At 43.5% G+C, this 14556-nt stretch overlaps 1 protein-coding gene across 3 annotated transcripts in view; it reads left to right on the forward strand.

Moving 5' to 3' along the window:
* The window catches only part of akap11 (A kinase (PRKA) anchor protein 11), a 30845-nt gene that overhangs the window by 5712 nt on the left and 10577 nt on the right, over positions 1–14556 (forward strand). For 2 of the 3 annotated variants that reach the window (XM_086123196.1, XM_086123198.1), the window contains exons 6-9: positions 94–352; positions 2966–7049; positions 8561–8689; positions 14387–14473. In XM_086123196.1, the coding sequence (XP_085979322.1) occupies positions 94–352; positions 2966–7049; positions 8561–8689; positions 14387–14473 (4559 nt within the window). The remainder of the gene's footprint in view (positions 1–93; positions 353–2965; positions 7050–8560; positions 8690–14386; positions 14474–14556) is intronic. The other variant, XM_086123197.1, reaches the window with a different exon arrangement.

The following is a 14556-nucleotide window of genomic DNA, read 5'->3' on the forward strand; positions in this document are numbered from 1 at the left end:
AAATAGCAAAGTCAAGTACAATCCACTTTTAAAACTTGTGAAGAACCTTTTTTTTTTTTTTTTTTCGTTTTTCCCCAAACACTCAACATGCAGTGCTGGATAAAGGCTGTGTGTGTGCTGCGCCACAACCTTGGTGCCAGTGGGCAACCTTCAGCTGGAGTCACATCGTTGACAGGCCTTCTTGGATGCTATGTAGCCGGCGTCCGCTACGCTCTGGAGCTACAAAGCTTCCACAGGGGTGAGGCGAGGCAATCCGAGGAAGATGACACCAACCAATCCATCTCGTCCATCGAAGACGACTTTGTCACTGCACTGGAAAATCTCGAGGAGGATGAAATGGGAGAGAACCTCTGTAAGGTTTAAAGGAATTCAGAAACTTTTATATCTAGAAATGTAGGAGATCCCAACAGCTGCAGAATTTCCTCATCTAGTGGTCCAGAGTGTTTATTATAAATAATGAGTCTATGCGCATATATATGTATGTATGTGTATATATACTGTATATATACAGTATATATATTTTTAAAAAAATCCTCGTCTCACCCCCCCTCGGGTGGTGTCCGTCCCTCATTCAGCTCGGGTCCTCTACCAGAGGCCAGGAAGCTTGAGGGTTCTGCGCAGTATCCTTGCTGTTCCCAGCACTGCACATTTCTGGACTGAGATGTCCGATGTTGTTCCCGGGATCTGTTGCAACCACTCATCTAGTTTGGGGGTCACTGCCCCGAGTGCTCCGACCACCACAGGCACGACTGTCACCTTTACCTTCCAGGCTCTCTCCAGCTCTTCTCTGAGCCCTTGGTATTTCTCGAGTTTCTCGTGTTCCTTCTTTCTGATGTTTCCATCACTTGGGACCGCTACATCCACTACAACGGCTTTCCTCTGCCCTTTATCTATGATCACGATATCTGGTTGGTTCTCCATTACCATCTTGTCAGTCTGGATCTGGAAGTCCCACAGGATCTTCGCTCTGTCATTCTCCACCACCTTCGGAGGTGTTTCCCATTTTGACCTTGGGGTTTCCAGTCCATACTCCGCACAGATGTTTCGGTAGACTATGCCAGCCACCTGGTTATGGCGTTCCATGTAGGCTTTCCCTGCCAGCATCTTACACCCTCTCTTCCTTTGGCCACCTTATTATTCCTGCAGGGTATCTGATCACTGACAGGGCATAGCTGTTTATTGCCTGGGTTTTCAAAGCGGAGATGGGCGAGAGAGAGAGAGAGAGAGAGAGAGAGAGATAAGAGCTGTCAGTTTAGCGTGTTTTTATTGGCATTAATTTAAATGAATTTTAACGGGATTAAACTTTTTCTCGCGAGATTAACGCGGCACTCGTCACAGCGGATGTTACGTTGCTCTATAAATAAACCAGAAACAAAACAACAAGCGCGCTGCGGTGGTAGTGACCTAGCGAAAATAAAACGTCTCCAGTGTTGTCATCGAACCAAGTGTAGTCATCCGAAATGATGTCTACACAAAACCGTAGAGAGACTTGTGCGCAAGAAGGACCAACAGAATCAACATAGCCTGACTGCTGTGTTCAAAGCAAACTTGAGAAAAACGAAGTATGCAACCATGGCTTAAATCCACTATAGGCTGAGTACTAGTTTACCTTAGATGTGCACTTTATAATGTTATATTGCTCTGTTTTGATTCCATAAAAAGAGCTGTTAAAGCAGCTGTTGTGTGACAAAATATTTTTTTCACTGTTGTTGATGGACAGTAATATTGTGTGAGAGATTATGTGTGAATAACTGCTCCAAGTGAAAAATGTTCATGTAAAATTGAAAATCGAAATTGTTATTTCAGTAAATATTTGCATTTTGCACATAGACAACTGATTCATGATTCCATGTTGAGGAGAGCATTAAAATAGGGAAAAATAGCACAAAAAAATATAAAAGGAAATTCAGAAACGATAAAAATGCCTGAGGAATCACGATTAATTTTCTGTGAATTTGAGTTAATTATGACAGTTGCATTTTTAATTAGATTAAATATTTTAATCGTTTGACAGCTCTAATATATATATGTATATATATATATATGAATATATACTGTATGTATATATGTGTGTATATATATATATATATATATGTGTGTGTGTGTGTATATATGCATCTATGTACTGTATGTATACTCTATATATATATGTGTGTGTGTATACATATATACATACAGTATATATATGCGCACATACAAACACATGAAGTTAAAAATATAATAATATATATACAGTATATATATATATATATATATATATATATATATATATATATATATATATATATATATGGAGAGACGTTATGGAGGATAGATAACTTTTCTCGGGGAGGGGGAGCGCTCATGCTATCACTAGTGAATGCTTTCTTATTTGCCTGTCGAGAGAGAGAGATGTAAATATGGATTGATATAGATGTATACAAGTTCCCCCCAAAATAATACAGAAATTATGGTGGTCATGGATTTTCTTTGGAGCCTATCCAATTCTCAGGTTCATGGTTTATCATGGTTTGCCGCCATCTTGTGGCATGTAGGTGACAAAGAACTATGGTGAAGTGAGTTGAGCAGTTCCGTAGTGCCATGGTTTGCTGCCATATACGATAACCAGTAGAATCTGTATAAACCTTTCCAGTGAATGGGGACGTGTCAATTCTTGTAGGGCTCGATCTCTGTCCCCCACGAATGGGGGGGGGGTTACTGTACTCTGGTATGCCCCGCCCGGCATACAATAGACACACCATTAACTTCACCTTTACAGATATTACATCTGCTCTATTGGTAGTAGTGTGGTGTGATCAATATGGCACTTTCCACTATTTGAGGAAATAAAACAATTACTCATCTCATTAATTTACATTGAAACATTGTTAAAATATTGGAGAGGCTTTTAAAATTGGATCATTTCATCTAACCTTTTTGTGTGTGTGTGTCTTCTTTCTCTTATGACTGCTATGGACTCCTGAAGCTTATCGGCCTTTCAAAAGACATGATGTGGCGTCACAAACAGTGCCTACCCACAGGAGAGGAAAGGAACTATCAGGTTCCCACATTATAATAAGTTCATCGTCAAAGAAATATGCAGCCAAACACGAGCCGGTCCCGGAGAATTCTGTCACAGTGCAGAGGTGTTCAGGCATGGAAACCCAGTGGACTTACTGTAGTCCAGGAGCTCGTCTGTCTTCACCGACAGTTCAAACCAGTGAATCCGAAGAATCTGACTGCTCAAGCCCAAGCCCAATCATTTTCCTGGATGAGGTGGGCTACCAGAAGAGCATGCGGGCCAAACTGGACATCCCTCAGGTGCCAGGAGGTCCCAGAGATAGGGTGGAAGACTCTGACTCTGAAGTTAGTGAATTCTTTGATAGCTTTGATCAATTTGATGACCTAGAAGACTTCAGTTCAGAGAGTGGCACTCTCACTCTTCCACTGGATAATGTTAGTGCTCCAACCACACAGACTAAAACCACAGAATCTAGCACTAGTGGGTCATCATCCAAATATGTCTCTAAAGGCTGTTCAACAAAGGGGATGTATCCTCACTGCTTTGATCAGCCAATTCTCCCAGCCAATGTGAAAAAACCCACTCCTCTTAAACCAGGCTCCCCCTATGGAGCCCACACTGAGATGCCTGACTCCCCATGGCCTGTACAGAGTCCCTCTGAGGACAACGGTGGTCCACTCTTCAGTCCTGTCAGCTCTTCTGCCTTTAGCCCCCTGGTGGATTCAAGTGGCTTGCTTGAATATTTCTGGAAGAGAAGTGAGGAAGGGAGCGGCAGCACTGAATTACGGAAACCTCAAGATCTCTGCTGTTTGTATAAGACCTACTCGGACTTTGCCAGCAATCTCTCCAAAGAAATTCTTGGATCTGTCTGTGGCTACCAATCTGCTATAGACCTTAATGACAACAAGAATCTTAGTTGTGTTTGCCACAAGGAATTCACCAATCCCTCAGGCTACACGATGAAGCTGTCAGAAATCCAGGAGACTGTAAAAGTGGCTAACTTACAGAAGACATCCCAGTCTTTGAAAGATGGCATTCAGAGGTTTGCATCAGACCTTGTAGAAATGAGCCTCGGCAGTGCTTTCCGGGACCTCCAAAAAGGCGTGTCCACTTGTACAACCACTTTGTGTCAGCTAGCTGCGAGACTCACCTCCTCAGTATTTCAGATGGCCTTCCATGAGATTGGCATGCGGCAGGCCTATGTGTTGAAGGAGCGAGCAGTGAATGGGTTAGCTAACTTCCTGGTTGGGGAAGCAGTATCTGGTGCACTCAAAGAGTTCTTGACTGTGAAGAAGCATATTTTTCATCGCACAGTGACACAGTTTGCAACAGATTTAGCTGAAGAGCTGGTATTCGAAGGTATTATGGAGGTGTGTCAATTCTCTCACCCGTCGACACCTTTAACCCCCAGTGATTGGTCTTTTGGTCAGGGCCACGAAGATGAAGAGGAGGTGGTTACTTCCTATGCTTCAGACTTATCCGAGTCTGTTATTCAGGAGGCTTTCATTGAACTCTCACAGAATGAAATTGCCTTTACTAGCCAAGCAGCCATCAGTGTTTCTCCGGACAACATCTGTTATGTTACTTCAGAGAATATGAATGCTCACACCTGCACCACATTTGCTGCCAGGCAGCTTTCCAATGCAGCCTCAATGGATGTTCCAGGGACCTCAGGAGAGTGTGCCCCCTGCACAGTGAAGGAAGCTCTCTTCACGGTGTCAGGCATGGCCAGCTGTATACCTGTGCCCCAAGCTGGCCAAGCTATCTCTTGTCTAAAAGATCCGGAAGACCAGCATGGTTCCAGCCTAACGGATGCCCCACAGTCCAGCCCTAAAAGAGTAAAAGTATTTTCCTCAGATAGCACTACTTACAGCCAAGAAACTCAAACACCCTCCTGTGGAAAGTCACCATTCCAAAACTTCTCTGGTAACATGGTGGACATGATAGTGACTGAAGCTTGTGAGCTTGTCAGCTCTTCTAAAATGAAAATAAGTTTTGATGACTGTGCTGGTTTCCTTGCAAAGACAGTCCTGAGCCAAAGGGACACTCTGCAGGTGCCAAATGCAGATTTGGGTGGTCAAAAGATGTCTCACCCAGGGGATGACGCAACTCCAAACTCGGGTCAAAAATCTGGTCGAACACCTGGCCCTCCTCCGTCTACCCCCCAGCAACCAAGTGAAGTGTCCAAGGAGAAACAAATAAAACTGTTTTCTAAGAAGTTAAAAAGCAAGTTGGCCAAAGAATTTTCCCCAGCCACGCCTCCTCCAACTCCCTACTATCACACTGAAACTGGCCCGGGTCCAACGAAAAACAGTCCAGAGGCAGACAAGACAGAGTTTATGTTAAAATTGATGAGATCTCTCTCCGAAGAGGTAGATGGTAATGAGGATGAAGAGGAGGAAGAATTGCCAGAGGACCCTGGTGTAAGTGGCAACAACAAATTGGTCGAGTCAGGTCTCCATCAGGACGTGAGACAGTTGTCATCTCGCAGGCTGCCCAGTAAGGAAGCTCTCCATTATGCTGAACAGTTGGCTTGTCATATAGTCTCAATGGCAACAGAGATAGACACTCTGGAAGTCGGAGATGAAGTTGGTGAATTTGCCGCTCCAGATGAGAAAAGGCGTGACAGCGTGGCTCATTTCTCAGAGCAAACTTTAAACACCTTGTGGGTCTATGCAGGGGAGGTGGCCGGGGAAGTAATTAATGATTTAAAGAGGATGGTGAGCTCTGTCCAGCAGTGCTCATATCTTGGTTCTCCCCGAAAAAGAACTATAGACTGCACAAACTCAGAGTGTTTGCATCACCACCACCATCACTCTCTTACTGGCACAGATCACAGCAGGGACCGAAGGGTGGACGAACAATGCTCGAACAGTCTTCAATCCTCTGTTTTCCGCTCACCTGTCTCAATGTCAAGTAGTTCCAGCTCAGGATTGTCCTCGACATATCCCAGCTGTGAGAGTGTGACAGATGAATACGCCGGTTACCTCATTAGGGTGCTTAAAAAGGAGGGAGGCAGTCGGGAGTTAGTCCTCGATCATTATGCGAGTCGTCTGGCCTACCGGTCAATAAAACAAGGTTTGGCTCATGCTAGTCGCAAGATTAAACAGAGATCCTCCAGTGCCCGCCTCCGTCCCTCAAAGTCATTACCAGATGAATGGAAGGCATCGGGTAATGAGGTTTCTCCAACCAAGGACATCATGGAATCAGTGATTTGTCCCTCCTGTGAGGATGCACAGTGCTGTTGCAGCAAGAAACAGGGCCATAGGGACTGTGTCGATCTGGTTAATTTTGCAGAGTCTTTAGCGTACAATATCACTTGTGATGTCACACGAACACTTCGTCTGTCGTCTGTACGCCTCCCAAAGTCTCTAACAGACTCTTGTCTTTATAAGAAATCTAATCTTGAAAACATCACAGAGAACCTCATTAGGACCTCATTCTCCTGCCCTCTGCTTTCCAAGGACAGTAAGGCTAGACGTTACCACAGCATGGGAAGTTTGCTTGATGGTGGCCACAACAGTAGGATGATGCAGGTCATTGAGCATTATGCAAGAAAAATAGTTGATGACACTCTAAAGATGAGTCTGGCTTCAGTTGAGCATTCATCCCAAGACCATCAAAAGACTCTCAGCCAGGACAGACACTCACACACTCAAAGGCTCTCTGAAGAGACTGTACCAGGTCCCTCTCAGGGACAGAAGACGTGCCGTTACGGTCAAGCTCTGGAGTGTCCCTACTGCTCCAAACTTCGTCGGCATCACCACCAGTCTATATTGCAGAGGAGGAAGTGCGGTCCAGAGTATCAAACTAGGCCAGAGCAACTCCATGGGCTGGAGATTCCTAAAATCCATATTGACCTGGAACACCGGTCGGCATTTGCAGAGCAGATGGTGTCTATGGCAATGGAGAACGCCAAACGCGAGTTGAGCAACACAAGCCTGAATGCAGACAGTGGCATTGGCCATGATGGCGCCAGCTACGCAGAGAGTCTGACTGCTGAGATCATGAACTCTGCACTTAACGTCTGCCAAGCGGCCAATGTCAGGTACCAACAACACTGACATCATCAGAAACGTTTTGCATCTCTTGCCTCTTAGTATGTAGGTCTTTCTCAAATTCTAAGGTTCATGAGCGTACCAACTTCCTAGCAATAGCATTGTGACAAAATTTCCCCCAAATTACAATATGTCAAAATTCAAAGGGTGGTTGGAATGACCACTTAAACCTGAGTGCAGCGCACCAAGCATTTAAAAAATCGTCTGGTGGATTTCAGAGAAATATTTATTTTGTAGGAGTTGGGGAATTCCGTTTTTATTGCTTTTAGAAAATCTGGTCAAAACATATTCATATTTGACTAAAATAGTATAAATGTCATTATTTCCATAAACATTCACACAATATAATTGAATGGAATCTGATTTAGAACTAATTATCATGGGGCCAGTTGTTTAAAATAATGTACCGTAGTTTGAAATCCCCCCCTTTTTTTTTTTTTTGCTTTCAAAGATCACATAATCCATTTTATTTTTATCCTATTTTAACATTGAATCGAATCACCCTAAACCAGATACACCGTTTTCATGATTAGCGAATCTGGATTAACAGTGCTGTGAATGGGATAACATATCACAATGTGGGCCACCAACAATATAAAGAACAACAGGTACAAGAGCCAACGCGGGGTCACTTTCATTGTTTCGTTTTGTTTTGTTTTCACCAAAACATCCACTTCTATTAATTATTTATCTCATGAACACTCATCTCAGCCACAATAAATAACAAATATGCTCTAAGTAAAAAAATAATCCATTATGGCTATTTAAATTCAGTTATAAAACAGCCTACTGGTAAATGTCCAAGAGTTAACAAAATAAAGAATGTGGTTACCTAGAAATTAGTATACAATAATGATTACGATAAAATAAGCATGCTCAATGTATTCTTGGCTAATTAATTGGAATAAAATTGACCATTTTTGAACATTTGTGAGAAGAACAGTTGAATAGGTCTTGCATTTTAGTATCAGTTTTTTTGGGGGGAGGGTTTCATGAATTGATTTGGTATTGAGGATTTTAGAAGCGTTGAAGTGCTCATTCCTAATGTTTTGTCATGTTGCTTTCGTCAAGCACTTTTGCTCCCATGATACATTTTCCAGAGCTCATTAAAAAAAAAAAAAAAAATCCCGTGGTCCAAGCACATGGTTTCCTCCCGCATTCCAAAAGCATGCACGGCAGGTTAATGGAACACTCTAAATTTAATTGTCCTTCAGTGTGAGGGTGAGTGCGAATGGTTCTTCGTCTATGCGTGCCCTGCGATTAACTGGCAACCAGTTCAGGGTGTACCCCAGCCACTGCCCGAAGACAGCTGGGATAGGCTCCAGCACATCCACCACCCTCGTGAGGATAAGAAAATGGATTAATGGATGCTTCTTACTACTCTCAACTACCCTGAACTCCACATTTTAAAAACGCGCATCATTACTAAGCACATACGTTGTAAACTTAATATCTAATTTATGTTTTGATGCCTTCTAATTTTGTGATAATTTGCTTGTAGCTCTCAAGGCAGGGAAACCACCGAGTCCACTGTGTCCCAGCATTTGAGTGTCGGGGACGACAGTGTGGGCAGCTGGTCCAACCTTAGCTTCGAGGATGACAACAGCAGCTTCCTTCATCTCAGTGACAGGTATAAATCCTGAATGATGTATTACATGTCAGATTCTCCAGAGTAGGACTTTCATTTGTGTGGTGGCGGACAGTCAAATGTCTGTCAAGTTTTCACTCCCTCATTGTTGTATTAAATGGTGAATCCAAATTTAATCCACACCGGAGGTTTGAATGAAGCCATTGCCTCTTCACATTTTCATGTAATTTTAACGTATTCCCGCGACCCTAAATTGCCCTCTGAAGTCGGTTACAGTTCCACTTGAAGTGGCTCAAAGTGCACACACAGCATCAATGCCAAGACCACGGTCGATAAACGAGTATTGCACCACGCAAAGTGTACCAAGTGGTACTCGGTTTAACCAAGTACTGTCCCATCCCTTTTATTTAAATTTAAAACCGTATTGGTGAAAATCCAGTTGAACATGATCAGTTCTGTAACGCTGGTTGACCTTCAAAACTAAATTCTCCCACCATAGGAAAGTAAATACATGTGTTGCAGGCTCAAAATGCCACCATCATACCATCTTCCTTAATTGTACAAGTAGTATTTTCAACATTTTAGTTGCATTGTAACTCTCAAGCAACTGTAACACAGAGTTAAACACTCAAAACTACTCACCCTTTGAAGACAAACACGCATTTCATTCAAGTCAACTTTATTGTCAAATGTGCTCTATGTGCATCATACAGCACAGATGACATTTCTTTCCTCTCAACCACAGGAGAGAGAGGAGCCACTGCGGGTACCCGCGCCGCGACCAACAGAACAGTTAACATAAAATGATAAATAGTACAACACAACACATAAGACAGACTGTCATGCAATCTTAACCACTCTTTCTGCATGCACTTTGTTGTTTGAAGCAGTTATAGATGAAAGAGGAGATAATCAAAGTGCCCTTTCATTTTGTTTCTCATTTTCATTCATCATTACATTTTATTTTCAGCTTGTTAAGCGTGTCCTTTCTTGGCATGCAAGTCATTGTCTGTTATGCTTTCACATAATTGGACTTTGCATTGGTGTCTGCTTGGTCTACTTCATTTTTCATAACCTTTATGGACAGAATTTCTAGGTGCAGCCGAAGCGTTGAGGGGGTCCGTTTTGGTGGCCTCCGTATTGCATCTCTGCTTTTTGCAGATGATGTGGTACTGTTGGCTCCTTCAAGCAGGGCTCTCCAACTCGCACTGGAGCGTTTCGCAGCCGAGTGTGAAGCAGTTGGGATAAAAATCAGCACCTCCAAATCTGAAACAATGGTCCTCAGTCGGAAAAGGGTGGAGTGCCCCCTCCGGGTCGGGGAGGAGATCTTACCCCAAGTGGAAGAGTTTAAGTATCTTGGGGTCTTGTTCACGAATGAGGGCAGAAGGGAGCGAGAGATCGACAGGCGGATCGGTGCAGCATCTGCTGTGATGCGGACGTTGTATCGGTCTGTCGTGGTGAAGAAGGAGATGAGCCAAAGGGCGAAGCTCTCAATTTACCAGTCGATCTACGTTCCAACCCTCATCTATGGTCACGAGCTATGGGTCGTGACTGAAAGAACGAGATCCCGGATACAAGCGGCCGAAATGAGATTTCTCCGCAGGGTGTCCGGGCTCTCCCTTAGAGATAAGGTGAGAAGCTTATCTCATACGGGAGGGGCTCAGAGTCAAGCCGCTTCTCCTCCACATCGAGAGGAGGCAGATGAGGTGGCTTGGGCATCTGATTAGGATGCCTCTTGAACGCATCCCTTGTGAGGTGTTTCGGGCACGTCCCACCGAGAGGAGACCCCGAGGACGACCCAGGACACGCTGGAGAGACTATGTCACCCAGCTGGCCTGGGAACGCCTCGGGATCCCCCGGGGAGATCTGGAAGAAGTAGCTAGAGAGAGGGAAGTCTGAGCTTTCCTGCTAAAGCTGCTGCCCCCGCGACCCGACCCTGGATAAGCGGTAGAAGATGGATGGATGGATGGATGGATGCAATCTAACTTGTTTACAGTATATATCAGGGGTGGGCAAACTACGGCCCGCGGGCCGGATCCGGCCCGTTGGTCTTTTTAATCCGGCCCGCCGAAAATTGGTGCACAATTAAGGTTTGATTGCATTCATTTCGTTTGGACTTGTAATGACAGGTATTTCAACACCAGGTGGCACAGTTACTTCATGTTGCAGAGCACAGGGAGGAAGGGGAAGACGAAGAAAGAGGGAGAGAGTAATGACCATGGAAGGGAAAGTGATATGTATCTGATTAAACGAAGCGGGTAACAAAGTACGAAACATTCAGGAGACGCCTGGAGTCGTAAAGACTCAAATCTACGAGACTTTGAAAAACAAGGAAGCGATTCTTACTCAGTCCGATTCTGGCAATTTCCATGCTCAGAGTGAATTGCTTGTGGCTCGAGTAAATGAACATTTCCTAGAATGGTTTGATTCTTATCATGTTAAAAACCTTCCGCAAACTGGACAGCTAATAAGAGTCAGAGAGCAGTCAAATGTGTAGAGCGTGAACAACAGGGGGCTCAGTACACATCCTTGAGGAGAACCGGGGCTGAGTGTGATGGTGGAGGAGAATGTTACATTATTTCTGGCATACGAAGACATTGTGCTATCTTCTTTATTTTCTATTTCTATTTCTAACTTTTGGCCCGGCCCTCCACAATATTTTCTGCTTCTCATTTGGCCCCCCCGAAAAAATAATTGCCCACCCCTGGATAAACTAGGTAATAAAAGTGATACTCTTTTTTTTTCTTTTCTTTTTTTAAAGATATAGTTAGGAGTTTAGCTCGGCCTTTGCCATGCCATTTCCTCTTCTTTCAGCTAAATGATTCAATTATATTGGAACATATGTGGTCCATAAGATCTAAAAACAATCATAGCTGTCGTTGTAATGCACTAAAGTAGCTCAGAGGAAATGTGGTTTTAGATTGGGGAAAACTGCAACGAACGTAAATTCCAAAGAGAGATTTCGGGATCAGGTCAATCTGCAGTGTCTGTCCTTTGACATGTTCTCACACCAGTTGCCAATTTTTTTTGGTCAAATTTGGGGTATATCTCTGTGGAAGCAAACCTGACAATGAGATCCTTTCCCAAGATACCAAAGGAGCACAGTGTGTTGACTGCCGAGGAGGCTGAGTTAATGTATCATAATATTTTCTAAAGGTGTGTCTTAAAGGAGTGCTTTTGTCTCTTCAGGCACTGTTTCTGCAGGAACAAAGTCCACCACCATGTGTCATTCATTAGACTCCCTTTAAAAGCCTGGTGTGACCATTTCCACAGCAGATGAAACGACTAAAGGGAAATTCATCCTCAAAGGGTGTTGGAGGGTGGTGATGAACTAAAAGTTCCCACCACATCCTCACTCTAACCACCTAGATAAAATATGTAGTTTAATTGAACCAGATACAGTACAATACAGCGTTATTTATATTGTGCTTTCACAAGAGCTGCAGCTGTAACAAAGCGTTTTACGGAACACAAACATGAAAACATTCACTATAAAAGAACAGCACAAATAATAGAAAACAGAAAATAATACAATTACTGTATAACTATTCATACGTCTTGTTGCTTGAAGCGGTTATATATGAAAGAAGAGAGATTGAGTCTCCTTTCACCAGTGGATCAGATGGAGACAAAAAAATGACTTAAATGCTCTTCCTTTACTGATAGTGGTTCATGCTACAGTTGTCAGTGTGCAGTGGACCCCAAGATATATGTGGTTCGGCACCTGCAGTTTCTCTAATTTGTAGATTAGCTAGCTAGATAGCTAGCTAGAGAGGGAATTTATTTATTTTAATGGTATGGGGAACCAACCTCAGGTTTACATGGAAAACACTTATTGGCAGTATATCCCCACTTAAGAATTTTTGGGAGTTAATAAATGTTTTTAATGTAATTATAATGGGCATTAATTATTGGTATTCTTGGATTTTTGCTATTCGCAGTCAGGCCCGGTTTCTCTTCTCCGCAAATAGCGGAGGTCCTCTGTAATCGCTTTTACATAGCGATAGATCTTGTGCCTTTTTTGTAGCGATGAGTCGAGCATCACCGATGTATTGGCGCATTGTAATTAGCACAGCCACCTTATCTATATCTATATTTTTATTGCACTTAATTGAACAGTGTACATCGAAACAGTAACATCATTTTGTGACTGCGAAGACTTTGTTTTTCTTCTTTCTTCTTTCTTCCCAATCTTGCTGCTGTAGACTGTAAATTTCCCCAATGTGGGACAAATAAAGGATATCTTATCTTATATGTCGAGCTCATAGCACTAAAGCCTGTATGCATATCGTTTTAGGGAAAACTCACATGACCGATAGAGCTGCTGTATTCTACCTGTCAGTGAGCCGCCAAACCATGTTTATAAGAAAGTGCCTCTGTCAATTTGATGCGTCCCTGCCAAAAGAAATACAAATCTTTTGTAGCACAATCCTTCCCGTCAAGCTATTGTGATGGGGACCCCGAAAGAAAAAGGGTTCCACCGTGTGGGAACATTTTAATCTCGTATTGGCAAATAAGTTATTTTTTTTCATTTCCCTGGTTCATCCCGTTCCTCTGTTTCCACTTGCTCTATCCGAATTAAATCACTTTCAAAGCTTTACCTTTAAATTTGTATAGGTTTATTGACAGAACGTCCATTGTTACAGTATCAAAACTCTTTGTTGTATCCAATTTCATTGTTCCAAAAAACCGATAAACTGTATCACTTTGTATGGAATCGTTAGGCCTAAAACATATTAGGGGTGTTCACACGGCAAGATTTGGTCCGGTGCTACGCCGGGGCTGCCCCAGTAGAGCGTTCACACGTGCAAATTAGCTCCGGCGTAGCCCCGGAAAACAGTTTACACCGGACCAGATTTGATCCACCTCAGGGAGGTGGTTTAAAAATTTGCTCCAGAGCAAATGCTCGTTAGTGAAGCAGCACCGGTGTAAATTTGCACGTGTGAACGCAACTGGGTTGAATTTGCTCCAGAGCAAATGCTTGTAAAGAGTTTACGTACGGCGAGAATGCGTTGCTTTCGTGCTCTGTCGGACTTCCGCCATGTGTTTGTTTAATAACGACACAAGACTTGGCTGGTAACATCTTTCCTTTTGTAGAAGACTGGACTGTCTCGGAGTTGTTTGTGTAGTTTGTTCATTTGTTGTGTGTTCACAACCCCCCGCTCCCCATATAATTTATTTTGTGATTTCCTCTCTTGATTTTCTGTTTGGCGCATTACGTGTTTGCTTTTCTGAGTGTCATTGAAGTCATCGTTGATTTACGTTTTCGGGGGCGGTCACTCTCGAGCAGAAGGCACGGAGACCGAGAAGGAGAAGGACGTTCCTGTCCAGTAGTCGCTTGAGTTGTGTATACGTTTTAAAAAGAACCAACACGACAGCTCATTTGTTTTCTGTCGTTTTGACCCGCTGCAGAAACTGCCGTGTGAACGCAAGTGGGGCTGCACCGACGCTGTGCCGGTGCAGACACGCTCAGCGGCTTTGTACATGTGAACGCTCCACACAATTTGCTGCGGTGCAAAATATATCGCAACAAAATACATCGGTGCAGCGCCGGAGCAAATGTGTGCCGTGTGAACACCCCTATTTACACTCCGAACATGCATACATGCACACATACCTGTATATAAGGGTGAAAGCAGTTAACATAATCCCGATTAAAATAATGATGACAAGAGAACCCGTTTTGAGACTGGAGTTGTCTTGATGACAGTGGTACATCACTGAGCTTACTCTCTCTAGCAGCAATGGGAACAGCAGCAGCTGGAGCAGTCTTGGCTTAGAAGGGGAGCCCTTGGAGGAACACATGTCATCCTCGCCTTCGGGAAGGTCAGTAACCAACGCGATTGAGAAATGCCTGCAAAAACGGAATGAGTATTGTAAAGTGACTTGCCGATATGGTACTACTGCAA

The sequence above is a fragment of the Hippocampus guttulatus genome, chromosome 11 (assembly GCF_054856545.1).
Source record: "Hippocampus guttulatus isolate MCC_2025c chromosome 11, RoL_Hgut_1.0, whole genome shotgun sequence".
NCBI classification, from domain to species: domain Eukaryota; kingdom Metazoa; phylum Chordata; class Actinopteri; order Syngnathiformes; family Syngnathidae; genus Hippocampus; species Hippocampus guttulatus.